Source organism: Coptis chinensis, chromosome 9 (assembly GCF_015680905.1).
Source record: "Coptis chinensis isolate HL-2020 chromosome 9, ASM1568090v1, whole genome shotgun sequence".
In the NCBI taxonomy this organism is placed as follows: domain Eukaryota; kingdom Viridiplantae; phylum Streptophyta; class Magnoliopsida; order Ranunculales; family Ranunculaceae; genus Coptis; species Coptis chinensis.
This window is the reverse complement of record NC_141464.1, coordinates 6,701,803-6,716,987: the sequence shown is the minus strand read 5'-3', so window position 1 is coordinate 6,716,987 and position 15,185 is coordinate 6,701,803. Positions and strand designations below refer to the sequence as shown.

The window sequence follows — 15,185 nt, the reverse complement described above, 5'->3', positions numbered from 1 at the left end:
AACAATGCTAAAGTGCAACTAAGATGGCAGCGGCGCCATTTGATAACTGAAAAAATGAATAGTTTACCTACGAAATGAACGACAATTCAATCCGTAAGTAAACTAAAACTTTATTTTACGAAGTCTCAATTATCTCTTATGTTTATCAAAGCTTCTACTCGATTTAATTGCACTAAGTGGAGTAGGAAGTTCGCTCCACTCCTAGTTCCCTAGCATGGATTGTTTTCTAAGTCTAAGAAATCAGTCTTAAGTCTAATGAGAGCTTTACTTAAATGTTATGCTAACAAGACGCTTAATTTAAATAACAAGATATAATAAATAACAAGATAAAATATAAACTAAAGTTAATCTACTTAAAGCTACGGAAATACGCATTGTTTGAATCTAGATAAAGAAATATAGGGGAATTGAATCCACCTCGATTCCAACTTAATAACCTAGTATAGATTGTCGTATCTCGATTCTTACGTTTTCACGGCAAGAACTTCGAGTTCTAATCCCTAGTGTTCATGGCATTCCTACCGGATACTAACTAGCATGTGAGGTCGTCCACCCATTCTCATGGCGAAACACGACCTTCTAGAGTGGAATAGATTCTACAACCAATTCTATACTAACCCCTAAGTTTTCATCAAGGCTTCATCAACCACTCTAATGGAGGTTTTAGCCTTGAGTCATCAAAACATCATTTCCCATATTATTATAACTAAACATAATATCAAGATTCGAATTTTACTTAATCTAACAATAATGAATCTAATTTAATGGCTGGAATGAAATAAGAACAAGAATTGAAATTAGATATAGAATGGAAATAACCAAATTCGAAATTGACAAACTAACTATTTTATTTATCTAATCAATCAAGAACAATGATTCAAGAATTTAATCTAAAACAGGAATTGAAATGGAACTAAAACTTAATTAATTAATAAAACTAGATCTAGAATTCTATATCTTAATTTAGGTCTAACTAGCTACCATTAACAAAGAGCTAAGCTTTTGTTTTTTATACATCCAGATCCAAAAATCGTGCATGGGCTTGGAGCCATGTTTTGGGCCGAGAATCAGCCCAAAACCCAATTCTTTCAGTCCAAAAAGGCCTCTTCAGCTGCAGTTGGCTTCAGCAGACTTTTCGTCCACTTCTACTCCTCTGATTGGGTCAAGGCTTGGTCCATTGGAAAGCTCTTTCCGAGCCGGTCGTTTTGACATAAGGTAGGCCCAATTCCAAGGTCTGAGTCCAAAGATATGGTCTTCGGAAGTTCTGCTATCTTTGTACACTGTTTCTGCCTGCGTGGACTTTGACTTTTCATCTTTTGACCAGGCTTTACAAAGGCTTCGTCTTCTTGAATCTTGGCCTTTAATCACCGAACTCCTTAGTAACCAACCATTGCTCCTTTATCTCATCAAAGTGGCACATTCCTGCACATAATTGACTTTGAAGCCTGAAATACATAAAAACACATAATCAGTATTAACTCTTACTTATTACTCACATAATTGGTATAAAAGTATGACTGCTAAGGGGTTAAAACTACAGTTTTGGGCTCTTATCACCAACTTAGAAGTAGTCAATAAGACTAAGCTTTTCTTGGAAAAGCACTTTGACATGAAAGATTTGGGTATTGCCGATGTTATTCTTGGTATAAAAATCATTAATAGGTCAGATGGTATTACTTTGACCTAATCTCATTATGTGGATAATGTGCTTAGAAAGTTTAGTCAAGTTGACTATATACCTGCCAAAACACCATATGATTATAGTAAACACTTGAGAAAGCTAGAATACTGGACCTAGTGTATCTCCTTTAGAATATTCTAGAGTAATAGGTAGTCTCATGTATCTTATGAACTGTACTAGACCAGATATTGCTTACGCGGTAAACAGACTAAGCATATACACAATTAATCCCAGCTCTGAGCATTGGGAAGCTCTTATTAGAGTTTTGAGGTATCAGAAATATACTTCAGATTTTGGTGTTCATTATGGCAGATATCCAGCTGTACTAGAGGGGTATAGTGATGCTAACTGGATTGCTGATTCTATGGAATCAAAGTCCACGAGTGGGTATGTATTTACTTTAGCAGGAGGTGCAGTGTCTTGGAAATCTACCAAGCAAACCTGCATTGCTCGTTCCACTATGGAATCTGAGTTTATAGCTTTAGATAAAGCTATCTAAAGCTTGTAAGGAGGTAGAGTGGCTCAGGAACTTCTTATTGGATATCCCTATTTGGCCTAAGCCTGTTTCACCTGTTTCTATTCACTGTGATAGGCAAGCAGCTATTATGAGGGCCCAAAATAATTCCTATAATGGAAAGTCTCGACATATATGTCGTAGACATAACACTGTACGATAGATGTTATGAGATGGGATCATAGCTATTGACTTTAGGTCAAAAGATAACATAGCTAATCCGCTAACTAAAGGCCTGGCTAGAGAGCTTGTCTTTAGTACATCGAGGGGGATGGGGTTAAAGTCTATTAAAGATGGAAACCTATTTGTTAAAATCACCGATAACTGTCACCCAACCTTAGTGAATGGAGATCCCATAAACAAGGTTCAATGGGAAAATAAGTTATTTGAGTGATTTGTGGGGGTACTACAACCTAGAGTGAAAACTCTGTACCCATCCCTATGATGTAGTAGTACCTTCTGTATCTTCTTAAGGATGAGTTTTAACTCTTAATGTTTTCTATAGCTGGGATCCAGTGGGGTGGTAGTGATACAGTACACTCCTGATAAAAGCACCTATATAAGTGAGGAAGTGGAGCCGCTTCCTATGGGAACTGGATAGGCTAGTCCCTAGTAGCACTTATGAAACCTGGGAAGCTCATGGCCGTTACGAGCACAACCGAGGAACTCTATGATGATTTTTGAAAGTTATGTGAGTTAACTGTTGACTCGGTTTACACAAAAGTTGGACAGTTCAAGACTTAGTTCACTGGTCAACAAATAAACCCGATAGACTAACATTAAGCGAAGGTTCAAGTCTTATGACACCTTCAGCCCATTCATAACTTCTAATGAACTCCAGCATATATTATTTTATAATTTCATACATGTGGGGGATTGTTATAAAAACCTTACTTAGTTTTTATATAGGGTTAACTAATATTACCCCCACCCCCACCCCACACTAGATGAGCCAATTAGGATTTCCCCCTTACTATATGGGGAAATTAGGGTCTCCCAACTACTTGAAAATAAACGACTAAAAGGATAAAGATTAGCTGTCATATTAATTCATTCGATAAAGATATGTTTAATTATTCAGTTTTCATTAATATATAATTAAATTATGGATGGTTTTTGAGAATTAATGCATATTTTTTTATATATAATTTTTTGATAAATAAAATCGTGAAATACTAAATATTTTGCATACAAATTGTTTGTGAATCCAATCCGAAACTTATCTGAAATTGACCCGCTGGTTTAGTGGGTCATCCGTTGAGTAACCCGTTATATAGACGGGTTGGATTTGGGTTTGACAAACTCAACACGATTAGTAATTGGGTCAGGAATATGACACGACATGAACCCTACCCAACACGACCCATTGCCACCCCTACTTGTGGGGTGAAGGGGAGAAGACCCTAATTTCCCCATATAGTGGGTGTCGGGGGGAATCCTAATTGGCTCATCTAGTGGGGGTAATACTAGTTAACCCTTAAAATAAAACAAGTACAAGGTCCATGGTTTCGTTTACAGGCCCCATAGCATTCAACAACAACCGCCACCAAATAGATTCTCATTTGACATTTATTTTTGCTCACTTTGTACATAAATTTAGCTTCAGAGGATACCATATATCATCATATATGTATAAAAAAGTCAAAAAATCTATCACTACCTACCATTTTTTGTTCAACCATTGTTAGCAAGGGAGAGAGAAAGCAAAGCGTTTCGCGTTTCAGGCTTGATGTGGACTGATAAAACCATGCTGGAATGTCAGTGATTAATCAGAATTTGCATCATATATATGTAACTGATTGTTCTAATGTTCTTCTGTGCACTATTTTCCAAAATGATATTTCAGTCAAATCGGTCATCCTGATCATTGTTAGTTAATTCCCAGTCATTCCGACGTACTGCCTATCCATTTAGACATGGCTGATGGCTCGTTCTTACTAAAGTTCCCATAAACACCTGTAATGAAATCCAATCCTTTTAAAACACTTGCTGAAGTGAATTTTAGAATTTATAACATGTAAAACGAAGAATGTCTACTTGAGAACATATAAAATGGATATACTTGTACTTTTTTATCAGCAATACATGATTTACAGCAGCATCTTTCAAGTTCTAATTTCTAAAGACACATAGAACTCTGTATGTAGGCATGACCACAATGTGGAGAGGACTTGAACTTGCAACTTCTCAGAAGGGAAAATACCTAACTATCGTCTGCCATACGCAAATACTCGCTTCTATAAGGATTTGAACCTTCAACAACCACTTAAAAAGGGGAAAATCGAAAATGAAAGAAAAGCTACCATTCTAGGTTTCTAGTTCATGAAAAAGGTTCAAAGCTAAAGAAGGAGAAAAAATTCATTAATCAAGGTGATTGATGCTTAGGACCATTTGTCAATTGATTAGTAGGTAAGAAAGGCTGCAAATGACAAATTGTTTGAGTGACAAACACTAAAATAGGGGCCTTAGCCTCTAACCTAGGCTTTCCTTTTTCAAAACTTCGATGATGGTTTAGATGTGGAAAGGGTTGTTTGAGTCTTTATTATACCATGGTAATATACAAGTCAATTTGAAGTTCCAGTGTTAGTCTTTACGATAACATATGGAATTTTCATTTTGATTTCGCGAAGAGGGATGCTGAGGGGAAAGCCATTTAATATGTTGCAGTGATGCCACTCGTGGCTGGTAGCACTGTCAGGCATTACAGAAATAAAATGGTTTCGGTTAGTGACTCTAGATTTTTGCCTGTTATAACTTTTGATCTTTTATTTCAGAATATCTATAGCTTCAGAATCATCGCCTTTAGATTGACATTTTAATATTTGGTTGCTGAAAACGTGTGCGAATTGGCATTTTGAGACAGGATACACAGATACTGGGGCAACTCTTTTGAGGGTTACATACTCTGTTTCCTCTGTAACTCTGTTTTCAAGATGCGCTATTGTGTCTGTTGATTAGAAATTAATGGAACATTCTTTTTTTTTGGTTGATAAGTGAATTAGACAGATAAACTCTGTTTGCCTATGATGTTCAATAATATCAAGTAGTGCCCATTACTGCAACAGGAGAACTACAATGAACATACTTGAAAATTACCTAATGTTGAAGTAAATTTGATTTTGCAATACAAACGCATAAACCAAAATGAACAGACAATAACTACTGCTACTTTATCAAAAGAAGATTTATACTTCTAGAATAGCTTCATGACATAGTAACAACTTTATTAACTCAACTGGTTGTATACATAGTTTCTAATAGGATCTTTCATTATTTCAACACTTCCATTATTTTCCTTTAATCTAACATGTATTCATAAAATCTGGAAAAGGGAAAAAAAACGTGTGCCTCCTGCAAAATATTTCAGTGAGAATACAAAAACACAATGAGAATGCACGTATATAATATCAGTTAAACAACAAGTTCACAACACCTGATGGCTCCAGAAAGATGCAATTCTTTTTCTATGAAATCAATTGTATTAGGGAACTCACCTTAGAAGTCAACTTTTCATTTCCAACATTATTGTTGTCAAATTGAGGACCCTAATCCTCATCACGCAGTTTCATTTCAATTTCAAGTACTCACAAAATTATTTTTGTTAAAGAAAGAGTCATTTTTATTCTTAATTTTATTTATTTCCTTAAACCCTGTAAGTAATTAAATAATAAAGGCTTGGTTCTCCAGTTCTCCCACTGGCCCAACTAACCACCATTCACAATCTATTAATAAAATCAGCTTTCCTTAATTGGCTCAAGTATCTATCAGACTTGTGGGACTTGTATCTCAAAAACCACCAGCATTTTGGACCTCTTAAAGCTATTTAGCTTAGTTCAAAATAAAAGAGAGCTTAAACTAGTTTAATGCATAAATAAGGTGTCATTAGTGAGAGAGGAGCCTTTTAAAATAAAGCTCGTAGTCTTAATATGATAAGATATATGCTTCTGAATTCTAACTATAAGAATAACCCACTTCAAATTAGTGAGAGAAAGAGTTGGTGTTCATTTTGTCTTCGTACTTTTTAGATGGGTAGAAGCCCTTGTTGCTCTAAGGAGGGCATGAAGAGAGGAGCTTGGACTGCTCATGAAGACCAAGCTCTTAGTGAGTACATCAGAATCCATGGTCAAGGGAGATGGAGAGAACTTCCCAAGAAAGCAGGTGAGATAGTTTGTTAGTAACAAAAATGTTCATTTGAGCAGGTCCTTTAAGCTTATATTTATAAGCCACTGTTTTGTATAATCTCCATGCAGGTCTCAAGAGATGTGGCAAGAGTTGTAGACTTCGTTGGTTGAATTATCTAAGACCTGATATTAAGAGGGGGAACATTACTCATGATGAAGAAGAACTCATTGTCAAGCTTCACAGACTCTTGGGAAACAGGTCTTCCCCATCGTCTCTATGAAAGCTAATTAATATATTCTGTATAGACTATTGTTCCTATACTGAAGCACAGTTCGATCAGCTAAATTATATAGAAGAAATTTTTCAAAGTTTGCTTGCCTGCTTAACAAAATAAAATGTTTTATATATTTCAATGAGCAGTAACTAATTAACCAAGTGCACTTTTTCTTAGATGGTCTTTGATAGCTGGAAGGCTTCCAGGGAGAACCGACAATGAAATAAAGAACTATTGGAATACCAATTTATCAAAAAGAGTTGAAGGTTCCTCAACACCGACTTCTTCACAGAAGAATTCAGACCAACCTAGGAAGAAGAAATACATGGGCCATTCTACAAATGAGGCAGTAACATCGCAGGTTCAAGCAGTACAAGTGGTACGGACAAAGGCATACAGGTGCACCAAGGTGTTCCTCAACCCACATATAGCAAAAGTTTCTAGTGATCTTAGCATGAACCAAGGCACAGAGCTGAAGCAACAAGTGGAACTAAAATCCTATAAGGGATTGCTGCCATGCAGCTCAGATGAAGAAGAGTATAGGTCAAGTTTTATGATGGACCTCAATATGGGGATTATGGCCTATCTGATCTTCTAGGTTCTGACTTCTCTCAGCAGTTGTGTTATTTTGATAAAGAGGCAAGGCAATTTGATGATAACAACAACAGCAGTAGCAATGACTTGTCACTATCTTCAGATCAGACTACGTTGTTTCATGGTGGAATGTTGGTGGATGATTGGAGAGAAAGTGAATGTATTCAACACAATGAAACTTCTCCTGATCTTCGATCAATTACTTGTTTTCTTGATTCGGAAGAGGGTTGGCTCGGCGAATAGTTTGTGGAAACAATGAAAATGTGCATGAATTTTCTTATAAGAATCGTTAAGATGAGATGGTAATTTCTTCTCTAGTTTCTTTGACGAGCTTTGAAAGCTGTTAATCTTATTTCCAGATTACTTCGATTTAATTAGGTCCGGCCTCTTTAATTTTGCGCTATTGATGTAAAAACTGGTCGGTATTCATAAATCAAGCCATCAAGGTTTTGGAACCAAGAATCTGTACTCCTTTTTGTAGATATTTTCACTACGTATGAGCAGTTGAGCACCACCCTCGAGAATTATTTTAATGAGAAATACTGCACAAGGACAGCACCTGAAACTTTGAGTGAAAACTTACTTCATAAAAGCTATTGAAGGTACGGTGGTGAGAATTTCCTTGTATGCCTTCAATATTATGAAGACTGTTCAGAATGTCCCAGGGCATGTCCTCGTGCCAAACAAACAGCTGTAATTTTTGGTACTATGGAATGTGTATGTTATGTACTTTGTAGGGGGTGGGTGATGCAATCAACCAATTCTTTGTTTAAAAAAACTTCTTGGTACCATCAGGTGAACCATAAGAACAAATCATACCAAAAGCTAGCTGCCTATGGTCCTCTCGCAATCTACTTTATAGGTACCTTATTAGATCTTCCTGCATGGACATCAACTCGATCAAACGCAATAGTTTTGAGAACGACAGCAATACAAATATAGTTACATGGTTTGGTAACATGGGTTCCATAGCATTGAAGTTAGTAAAGGAAATTTCTACTGTGACTTTCAATATTGGAGTCACTTGCTTTCTTAGAAAGGATGCTATTGACACTCGTATTTTGTGTTCAGCCTTTTCTAGTAAGAAAATTTGAAAACACATGGAGGGGACCATGGCATTCGGTTTGTAAGAAAATTTTAGTTGAGCTAGTTTGGCAAAAGATAGATGTGATCCATAAGCCACCGAACGCATTGGGCTTTTTTCTAGCGGGCTAACAAATGGGCCTATAATGAGAAAAGCCACCGAAAGCAAGAAAGCCCGCAAGATTCAAATTGGACACAACGAGTCCGCTCTAATATTAAAGGCAGAAACCCTAAGTTATCCCTCACTTAAAAAAAACATTCAATCGGTCCAGGTGTTTGTTTGCTAACCGTTACAGGTAATATTTCAGGAGCTCTCACTATTTTTTTTGTTTGTTTCTAGCTCACTTCTAGATCTATTCATGCTAACAGAAACTTGAGATTTAGGATTTTAGAGAAAACTTTGATATGTAAAGCTGTTTATAATAATATATTAAACAACAAAAGTTTGAAGGGCTTAGCTAGATACAATGAGGTGAGAAATTGATATTTTATATATATATATATATATATCCTTATAATGAGTTGGGTTATTTCTACAGTGTGCTCGGGGCAATTTGGGTTCCAGACTACTTTCACCTTTCAACCTTTGGATCTTCCGGGTAAGTTGGCTCAAAACTATATAACGCATAATAAAAGTTGTTTTATGCAATTACTTTTTCAAATAACAATATGGAGCACAAAAAAATTGAGCACATATTCGAAGAATTGGTGAAAGAAGTTGGGAGTCCTGAAATTGGAAGTACTGTGGAGTTTCAGCTTCCTGATTGGTTGAAGAAACAGAATCCAATGCCTTATGCTTTCATAAGGCGCAACGTTTATCTTACTAAAAGGATTAGAAAACGTGATGAGGATGACGGAATATTCTGTTCTTGCAGCCCATCAACGGAATCTGTTGTTTGTGGTAGAGACTGCCAGTGTGGGATGCTGCTGTCCAGCTGTTCACCGAATTGTGGATGCGGGAGTGGCTGTCTCAACAAACCGTTTCATCAAAGGCCTATGAAGAAGATGAAGTTGGTAAAGACGGAGAAGTGTGGCTCGGGATTAGTAACTGAAGAAGATATAAATAGGGGAGAATTTGTTATAGAGTATGTTGGAGAAGTTATTGATGACAAAACTTGTGAGGAAAGGCTTTGGGAAATGAAACGCCGTGGGGAGACTAATTTTTACTTATGTGAAATTAATCGAGATATGGTGATTGATGCCACATACAAGGGAAATAAGTCGAGATACATTAATCATAGTTGTTGGCCTAATACCGAGATGCAAAAGTGGAGAATTGATGGTGAAACCAGAATTGGCATATTTGCTACTCATGACATAAGGAAAGGCGCAAGCATCTGACATATGACTATCAGTTTGTTCAATTTGGTGCTGATCAGGATTGTCACTGTGGTGCATCAGGCTGCAGACAGAAGCTGGGGGCAAAACCAAGCAAGCCTAAATTGTCTTCACCAGCTGCATTAAAACTCGTTGTCTGTGAAATGGCCGCATCTTCTCCTAAACTGAGAGCAATTCTACCTGGGCATATCTATTACCCAAATAAAGGTCTGCACACAGGAAGATCAAAACATGGTCTTCATGAGAGTAAAGCGTGTGCCCGTAATTGTATTGGTAAAGTCATACTACTAATGCGCACTTCGGGTAAGAGGTATCTGGGGGTCATAACACGGTTTGACGAATTTTCTAGGACGCACACAATTATGTATGAAGATGGGGGTTCTGAAGTTCTTGACATGTCAAAAGAAAATTGGGAATGGGTACCTCAAGGACCAAGTTCGGCCAGAACCTTATTTGAGGGTGAGCACCTTTCTTATTCATTATTATTATTAGTTTTCTTTTTCATTACTTCTATTTCTGACATAATTTTCTTTCACATTAAAACTCTGTCATATGTAACATGAAGGTCTTTTCTTTGATGTTGATTACGAGTGGAATGTGCAATATATGCACCTCTTTTAAAAAACTTCAGACAGGTTCTAATCCCCTCTTGTTCTTTTGTCAATCAATTTCATCCCAATTATAGTTCACATCAAGTTAGAATGTACAATATATGGATCTCAATTAGCAAGGAGCTACTAGACCACTCAAACGTGAACGCCTCATGTTACATGAGTGTTCCAACCACATAGAAAATCACTAGACATCACCTCCTTAAAAGTCAGATAAGCAGAAGCTCAATCACATACTTCTATGACCAGGGGCGGAACAAGAATTTTATGAGTGGGAGGGGGTGGGGGTGCTGTGAAGTTAAAGAAACTAGCCCTGATAAAGAAACCAAGTATATATGAGTATATACATAGTATATTTTTTTTAATGGAAACTTTGTGGGGGGGAGGGGAATTCTATGCTTTAGGGCCGTCCCTGTGTATGACCTCCTCCACAATCTTGAACCTAATGTATATGAGGGTGGTCCACATTATGGATCGAAATTGAAACTGGTGTCCACCTACATTAGGTGGGGAATAAGGCGGGGAGTCCGAATGGCGAATTCATTTGGGAATTCAACCAACAAATAGTTGGGGAAGCACACTCCATACTGCAACCCGTGGATTTGTCTCCGAGTATATATGTTTTTCCTTATGCTTCAACTGGTTTTCCTAAATTTTATCCTTGCTACCTAGTTTCTCTTTTTGTTTTTATTTTTATTTTCTCGTAAGCTCAGAACCCTGTCTCCTGTCTCTTGTAACCTTTTGTGCAAATTGTTTCCCCTTTTTCTATTGAAATATAATAAGTTATCATTTATGATGCAAGATGGAAGTTTGCACATACTACTTGTTGGGTAATTTAAGATGTGTATAAATGAAGGCATGCAACATATGCATACTGGAGTGAGCTACACACTTACCTGGCTTATCCTACTCAAGTTGACTTGCGTTGGTTTGGCCACGTGAATGGTTTTCTCCTTATGAATTTTTGCCTGCCTGCATGATCTTTCTCTGTTGAGATATAAACCTTTTAATTGAGCCTCTTATGCTATCAAAGCATATAGTCAGTTTGTCTCATGAAGGTTCTCCTATTTGATGCAGTTTGGTGTCACCATATGTAATTTTTGTAAGCATAGCATACTTGCTGGCATCTAATCTCTAGGTTGAAGTTTAGTTATAATTAGGGCGTCTCGGAACGTGAAATTAAGTAATTTCCTTACTGAATTAAGAATTTAGGAAGACAATATTTGGTAGCAATATGCATCTCTCTGTTTATCAATGAACATGTCACAAAAGACTCCTACTGAAAGTTCTTTATCGACTTTTTGAGAAACATTAATATCAAGGTCTTGGGTAATTGCAGATAAAAGCAGCACAATATGTTGTGAGAGCAGTCAGAAAGTATCAGTATTGCTGGAAAGGTAAGTTGGTAAAGTACAAAGATGATCTTCAAAGAGCATTTGGCTTTACCGTGAGCTTAATGAATTTAAGTCTTTGAGCATCAGCGCCTGTTGTGGGGCTTGTTGGCCGAGCAAGGAAGTCCTTCTTGGGGTCAGGATTGGTGATATGATCAAGCAAGAGAGGAGGACGCAAGGTTGTGATAGTAGCTGCAGAGAAGCAATCTATTACAGCTGAATAGATGAAGAAAAGCTACTTGAATGGACGAAGATAAAAAAAAAATATACAAAAAATGTGTCGTGAAGGGGGGAAAGTCTCTCATTCAATTATTCATGTAAACTCTTCCAGCATAATAAATTTTTAATTGGTTTTTCGATTCTTAGAATGTTTGTGTTACTGAAGCACTAGGGCTTGTTATATGAAGTTATGAACTCTCTGACAATGTTTATTAGATAGGCGTGGTCCACTGATTTGTTCGACACAATTAGTACAACACTGCAACTGCACCAACTTTGACACAATCCGGATCTCTCGTACATTCCAAACCCGACCCGACTCGACCAACTTTTATGCCAGCACGCAAAACCTTTGAAACCAAATTGAAGTCGTCGCTAAAACTTTGGTTTCTTCTGATAAAAAAATGGCTACCGATTCTCCGAGTTCTTCCCGTAAAGGTAATAATAAAAAGTCATCTCTTTTGCGATCTCAACTATAAATAAACTTGTTTTTGTTTTATTGTAGTGGTTGTTCATCTAAGGGCAACTGGAGATGCTCCAATACTTAAACAAGCCAAGTTTAAGGTATTAATATATGTATTCTTCCTTATATGATTTCAATTTGTGACACGTGGAATTAGGAGGATTTAATTCTACTTTTACTTTCCAGATATCTGGAACTGACAAATTTGCCAAAGTAATTGATTTTCTGCGAAGACAACTTCACAGAGACACATTGGTATTTATTTTCTGTTACGTTTTTTCATACTTATTCAGTGTAGGTACGATGATTATTTATTTAACTTTGTTATGGTTTTATTTACAGTTTGTGTACGTAAACAGTGCCTTTTCACCAAACCCTGATGAATTAGTTATCGATTTATACAATGTAAGTTTTTGTTTTTCGCATTTCGTATAAATACTTGTGATGTTTCTTTATTGATAATTTATCCTTTAAGTTTCCTATTATATAGATGCAAACAATTTAGACAACGGAGGATCAACTCCCTCTATTAATTAGGATACAATCTCATTTTTACATTGACTGTCAATTTAAGGACTTCTTTTGCGGTTATTCTGCATGAATTGGTGACTGGGATATACCCAGATTCTTATAGCATCTTCTATTTTACACCTACAGAATTTTGGGATTGATGGGAAGCTGGTGGTGAACTACGCTTGCTCAATGGCGTGGGGTTGATTTCCATTTCGGTAGCTGTACAGTATCTTTCTTACGATATACCCGGTAAGTATTAATTTGTTACTTTACAACTGTTGTGATTAACTAGGTTTTCTCTCTATTAGTTAATTACTATTGTCATGAAATAGTTGCAATGAATTTGCATTGGCATGTTACTAGTCCTTAGTTTCTTACTAGTCCTGTCGAGAGGTCAAGAACACTTAGAACGGTATGATTGGTGGAGGGTTTATTACAAGGATATAACAGAGTGCTGATGCCTTATAGTTCTATGTTATAAATTAAAGATGAGGAAAAAGAAAGGGGGGTCTCCAAAAAAGGGATTTTCTCAAAAAGAAACTGTTAAATAAATTAAAACATCGAAGAATACCATTACTAACCCATTTTACCTGCTGAAATGTTTAGATAGAAACACGGGGTATTAGAGGCTTGTTTTAGTGGATGCTTGTGGCCAATAGTAGACCGTCCTTGTATGACTTGAATTTTAGCTCAATCAGTTGAAAGCTTATATACTAAAGGCCTGCCTAGTAAAAACACCAGAAATGCCTACCTGATGGGTCTCCACTCTCCAAAGCAATGTAGAAAATTTAGCATTAGTGGTTTTCGGATAGCCTAGAATATAGATTGATTTTGATGGGTCTCCAAAGCAATAGAGAAAATTGAGCATTACTGGTTTTCGGGTATCTAGAATAGAAAATTGATTTGAGCTCAAATGCTAGATCTTTCCAATAGTTTTTAAAACCCTAGACTGGTCTGGGTGGAGTTTTCATACAGTATTGGAGGTATCCTTGGGAGCAACCCCTTTCAAAAGTTGCATCTTGCATGTATGACTAGAAGTTGTCCGTGACTTTGTCATGATTCTTTTGACAGAAAATTAAAGCATATAGTTGCATGCCGAAGTCCCATTTTTTATAATTTTATTAATGTATTATGCATTATGTATCCCCGATTCCCCGTGTTTTCGACTAAACCAACTTTTTGTTGGGTGTCATGGAAAAAGTTCTTAATAAAATTTTAGAAACCAATTGGAGTCTTAACAAAAATATTTTAGTGCATTATATTGGAGTGTGCATGAACTTCCACTACACGTACGTGAAAAGAGTAGTTGCAGCTAGACAATGTCCTAACTTCACCTTCTTAGCTTGGACTATATGCCAGACATCAAAGTATCAAACTGTTACTCCAAGCATGTAATGACCAATGAGTTATAGCATGTCAATTTACCTTGCAAAGTTCCAAACAACTCTGATGCACTGATATTGATATTCTAATATGTTATTCATCTTTATCTCCTTTGTTTCAAACGACTATGATGGTTATAAAAGTTCATTGATATTGAGAAGGAAAGGACTCTCGCGTTCTTATGTGAAGTCTTAAATTCAGAATAGATTTTATTTCCTTAATAGTTGGTACTTAGTTCAATTACCGGGCCCGTTAATTATGGATTTGTTTCCTATTTAAACTCCGATTGTGGGGGTCCATATTATATGACCCAAATATCTGTACAATGTTTTTCTGTAGATGGGTACTACTGGCAGTACTGGGCATTACATACCGAGAGTTGCGTAGTGCAACTCTTTTGTGGGTTTGCTTTTTTTGTTTTTTATTCTAACATTTCCCAATGAATGTTTATTTTTGAGTAAATATGGTTCTCCATATGGTTTTCTCCATTCTTTTCTTTGAATATAATTATATACATCGTAGTTGGTTATAACTTTTCTGTTTTATTTCCCATTGGAGTTTACTTCTTTATCTTGCAAAAGACTGATCATTGATGCTCTTTTTGCTACCAGAATGATGTACATTGGATCTCTATGAAGCAGAATGTCTGGGAAACTTGAAGTGAAATTTATTACTGCGTTAGTCCTTCTGTGTATGTATGACTAGCGCATGAGAATACAATGAAAATAGATTAAAGTAGACTAGCACATGAGAATACTCAATTCATTGAAGAATAATTATTATATGTTGATTCATTGTCTGAAAATTGGATATACCATTATGTTTATCATTTTCTGACAAGGATTGGTTCATGTGCAATGTCGTTAAGTACTGAAGAAACTTCATAATCTTTATCGTGTAATGTTTTGATGATATCACTTTTTAAAAGGAGCGGGGTTTGTGATTTTATTTTTCTCGGTAAGTTTTAGGTCTGGTGGGTTACTGGAAATATGTGTAAGC

The 15,185-nt window shown here is 36.4% G+C and overlaps 3 protein-coding genes and 1 pseudogene across 3 annotated transcripts; all 4 read left to right on the top strand.

The window, feature by feature from the left end:
- The first annotated feature begins 1,838 nt into the window (after positions 1-1,838).
- Positions 1,839-2,180, top strand: LOC147474598 (secreted RxLR effector protein 161 pseudogene; annotated as a pseudogene).
- Positions 2,181-6,081: 3,901 nt separating this feature from the next.
- Positions 6,082-7,556, top strand: LOC147474597 (transcription factor MYB1-like). Its single transcript, XM_086582527.1, is given in 4 exon segments — positions 6,082-6,353; positions 6,446-6,575; positions 6,769-7,157; positions 7,160-7,556. Coding segments are annotated over 4 exon segments (921 nt in total). The 5' UTR covers positions 6,082-6,220; the 3' UTR covers positions 7,429-7,556.
- A 1,038-nt stretch (positions 7,557-8,594) lies between these two features.
- LOC147474596 (histone-lysine N-methyltransferase ASHH3-like) lies at positions 8,595-11,976 on the top strand. Its single transcript, XM_086583587.1, is given in 4 exon segments — positions 8,595-8,740; positions 8,808-9,597; positions 9,600-10,065; positions 11,557-11,976. Coding segments are annotated over 3 exon segments (1,188 nt in total). The 5' UTR covers positions 8,595-8,740; positions 8,808-8,937; the 3' UTR covers positions 11,619-11,976.
- Positions 11,977-12,093: 117 nt separating this feature from the next.
- LOC147474595 (ubiquitin-like protein ATG12) lies at positions 12,094-15,129 on the top strand. The gene is made up of 6 exons (XM_086583588.1): positions 12,094-12,265; positions 12,333-12,391; positions 12,477-12,545; positions 12,633-12,695; positions 12,948-13,052; positions 14,798-15,129. Exons 1-5 carry the CDS (start codon positions 12,232-12,234, stop codon positions 13,005-13,007), a joined length of 285 nt encoding a protein of 94 aa, XP_086439714.1. The 5' UTR covers positions 12,094-12,231; the 3' UTR covers positions 13,008-13,052; positions 14,798-15,129.
- The last annotated feature ends 56 nt before the right edge of the window (positions 15,130-15,185 follow it).

Coding starts and splice junctions, on each gene's coding strand:
- LOC147474595 (XM_086583588.1), top strand. CDS start 12,232: ATGGCTACCGATTCTCCGAGTTCTTCCCGTAAAG. Junction 12,392..12,476: donor TTAAACAAGCCAAGTTTAAG/GTATTAATATAT, acceptor TTTACTTTCCAG/ATATCTGGAACTGACAAATT. Junction 12,696..12,947: donor TAGTTATCGATTTATACAAT/GTAAGTTTTTGT, acceptor TTACACCTACAG/AATTTTGGGATTGATGGGAA.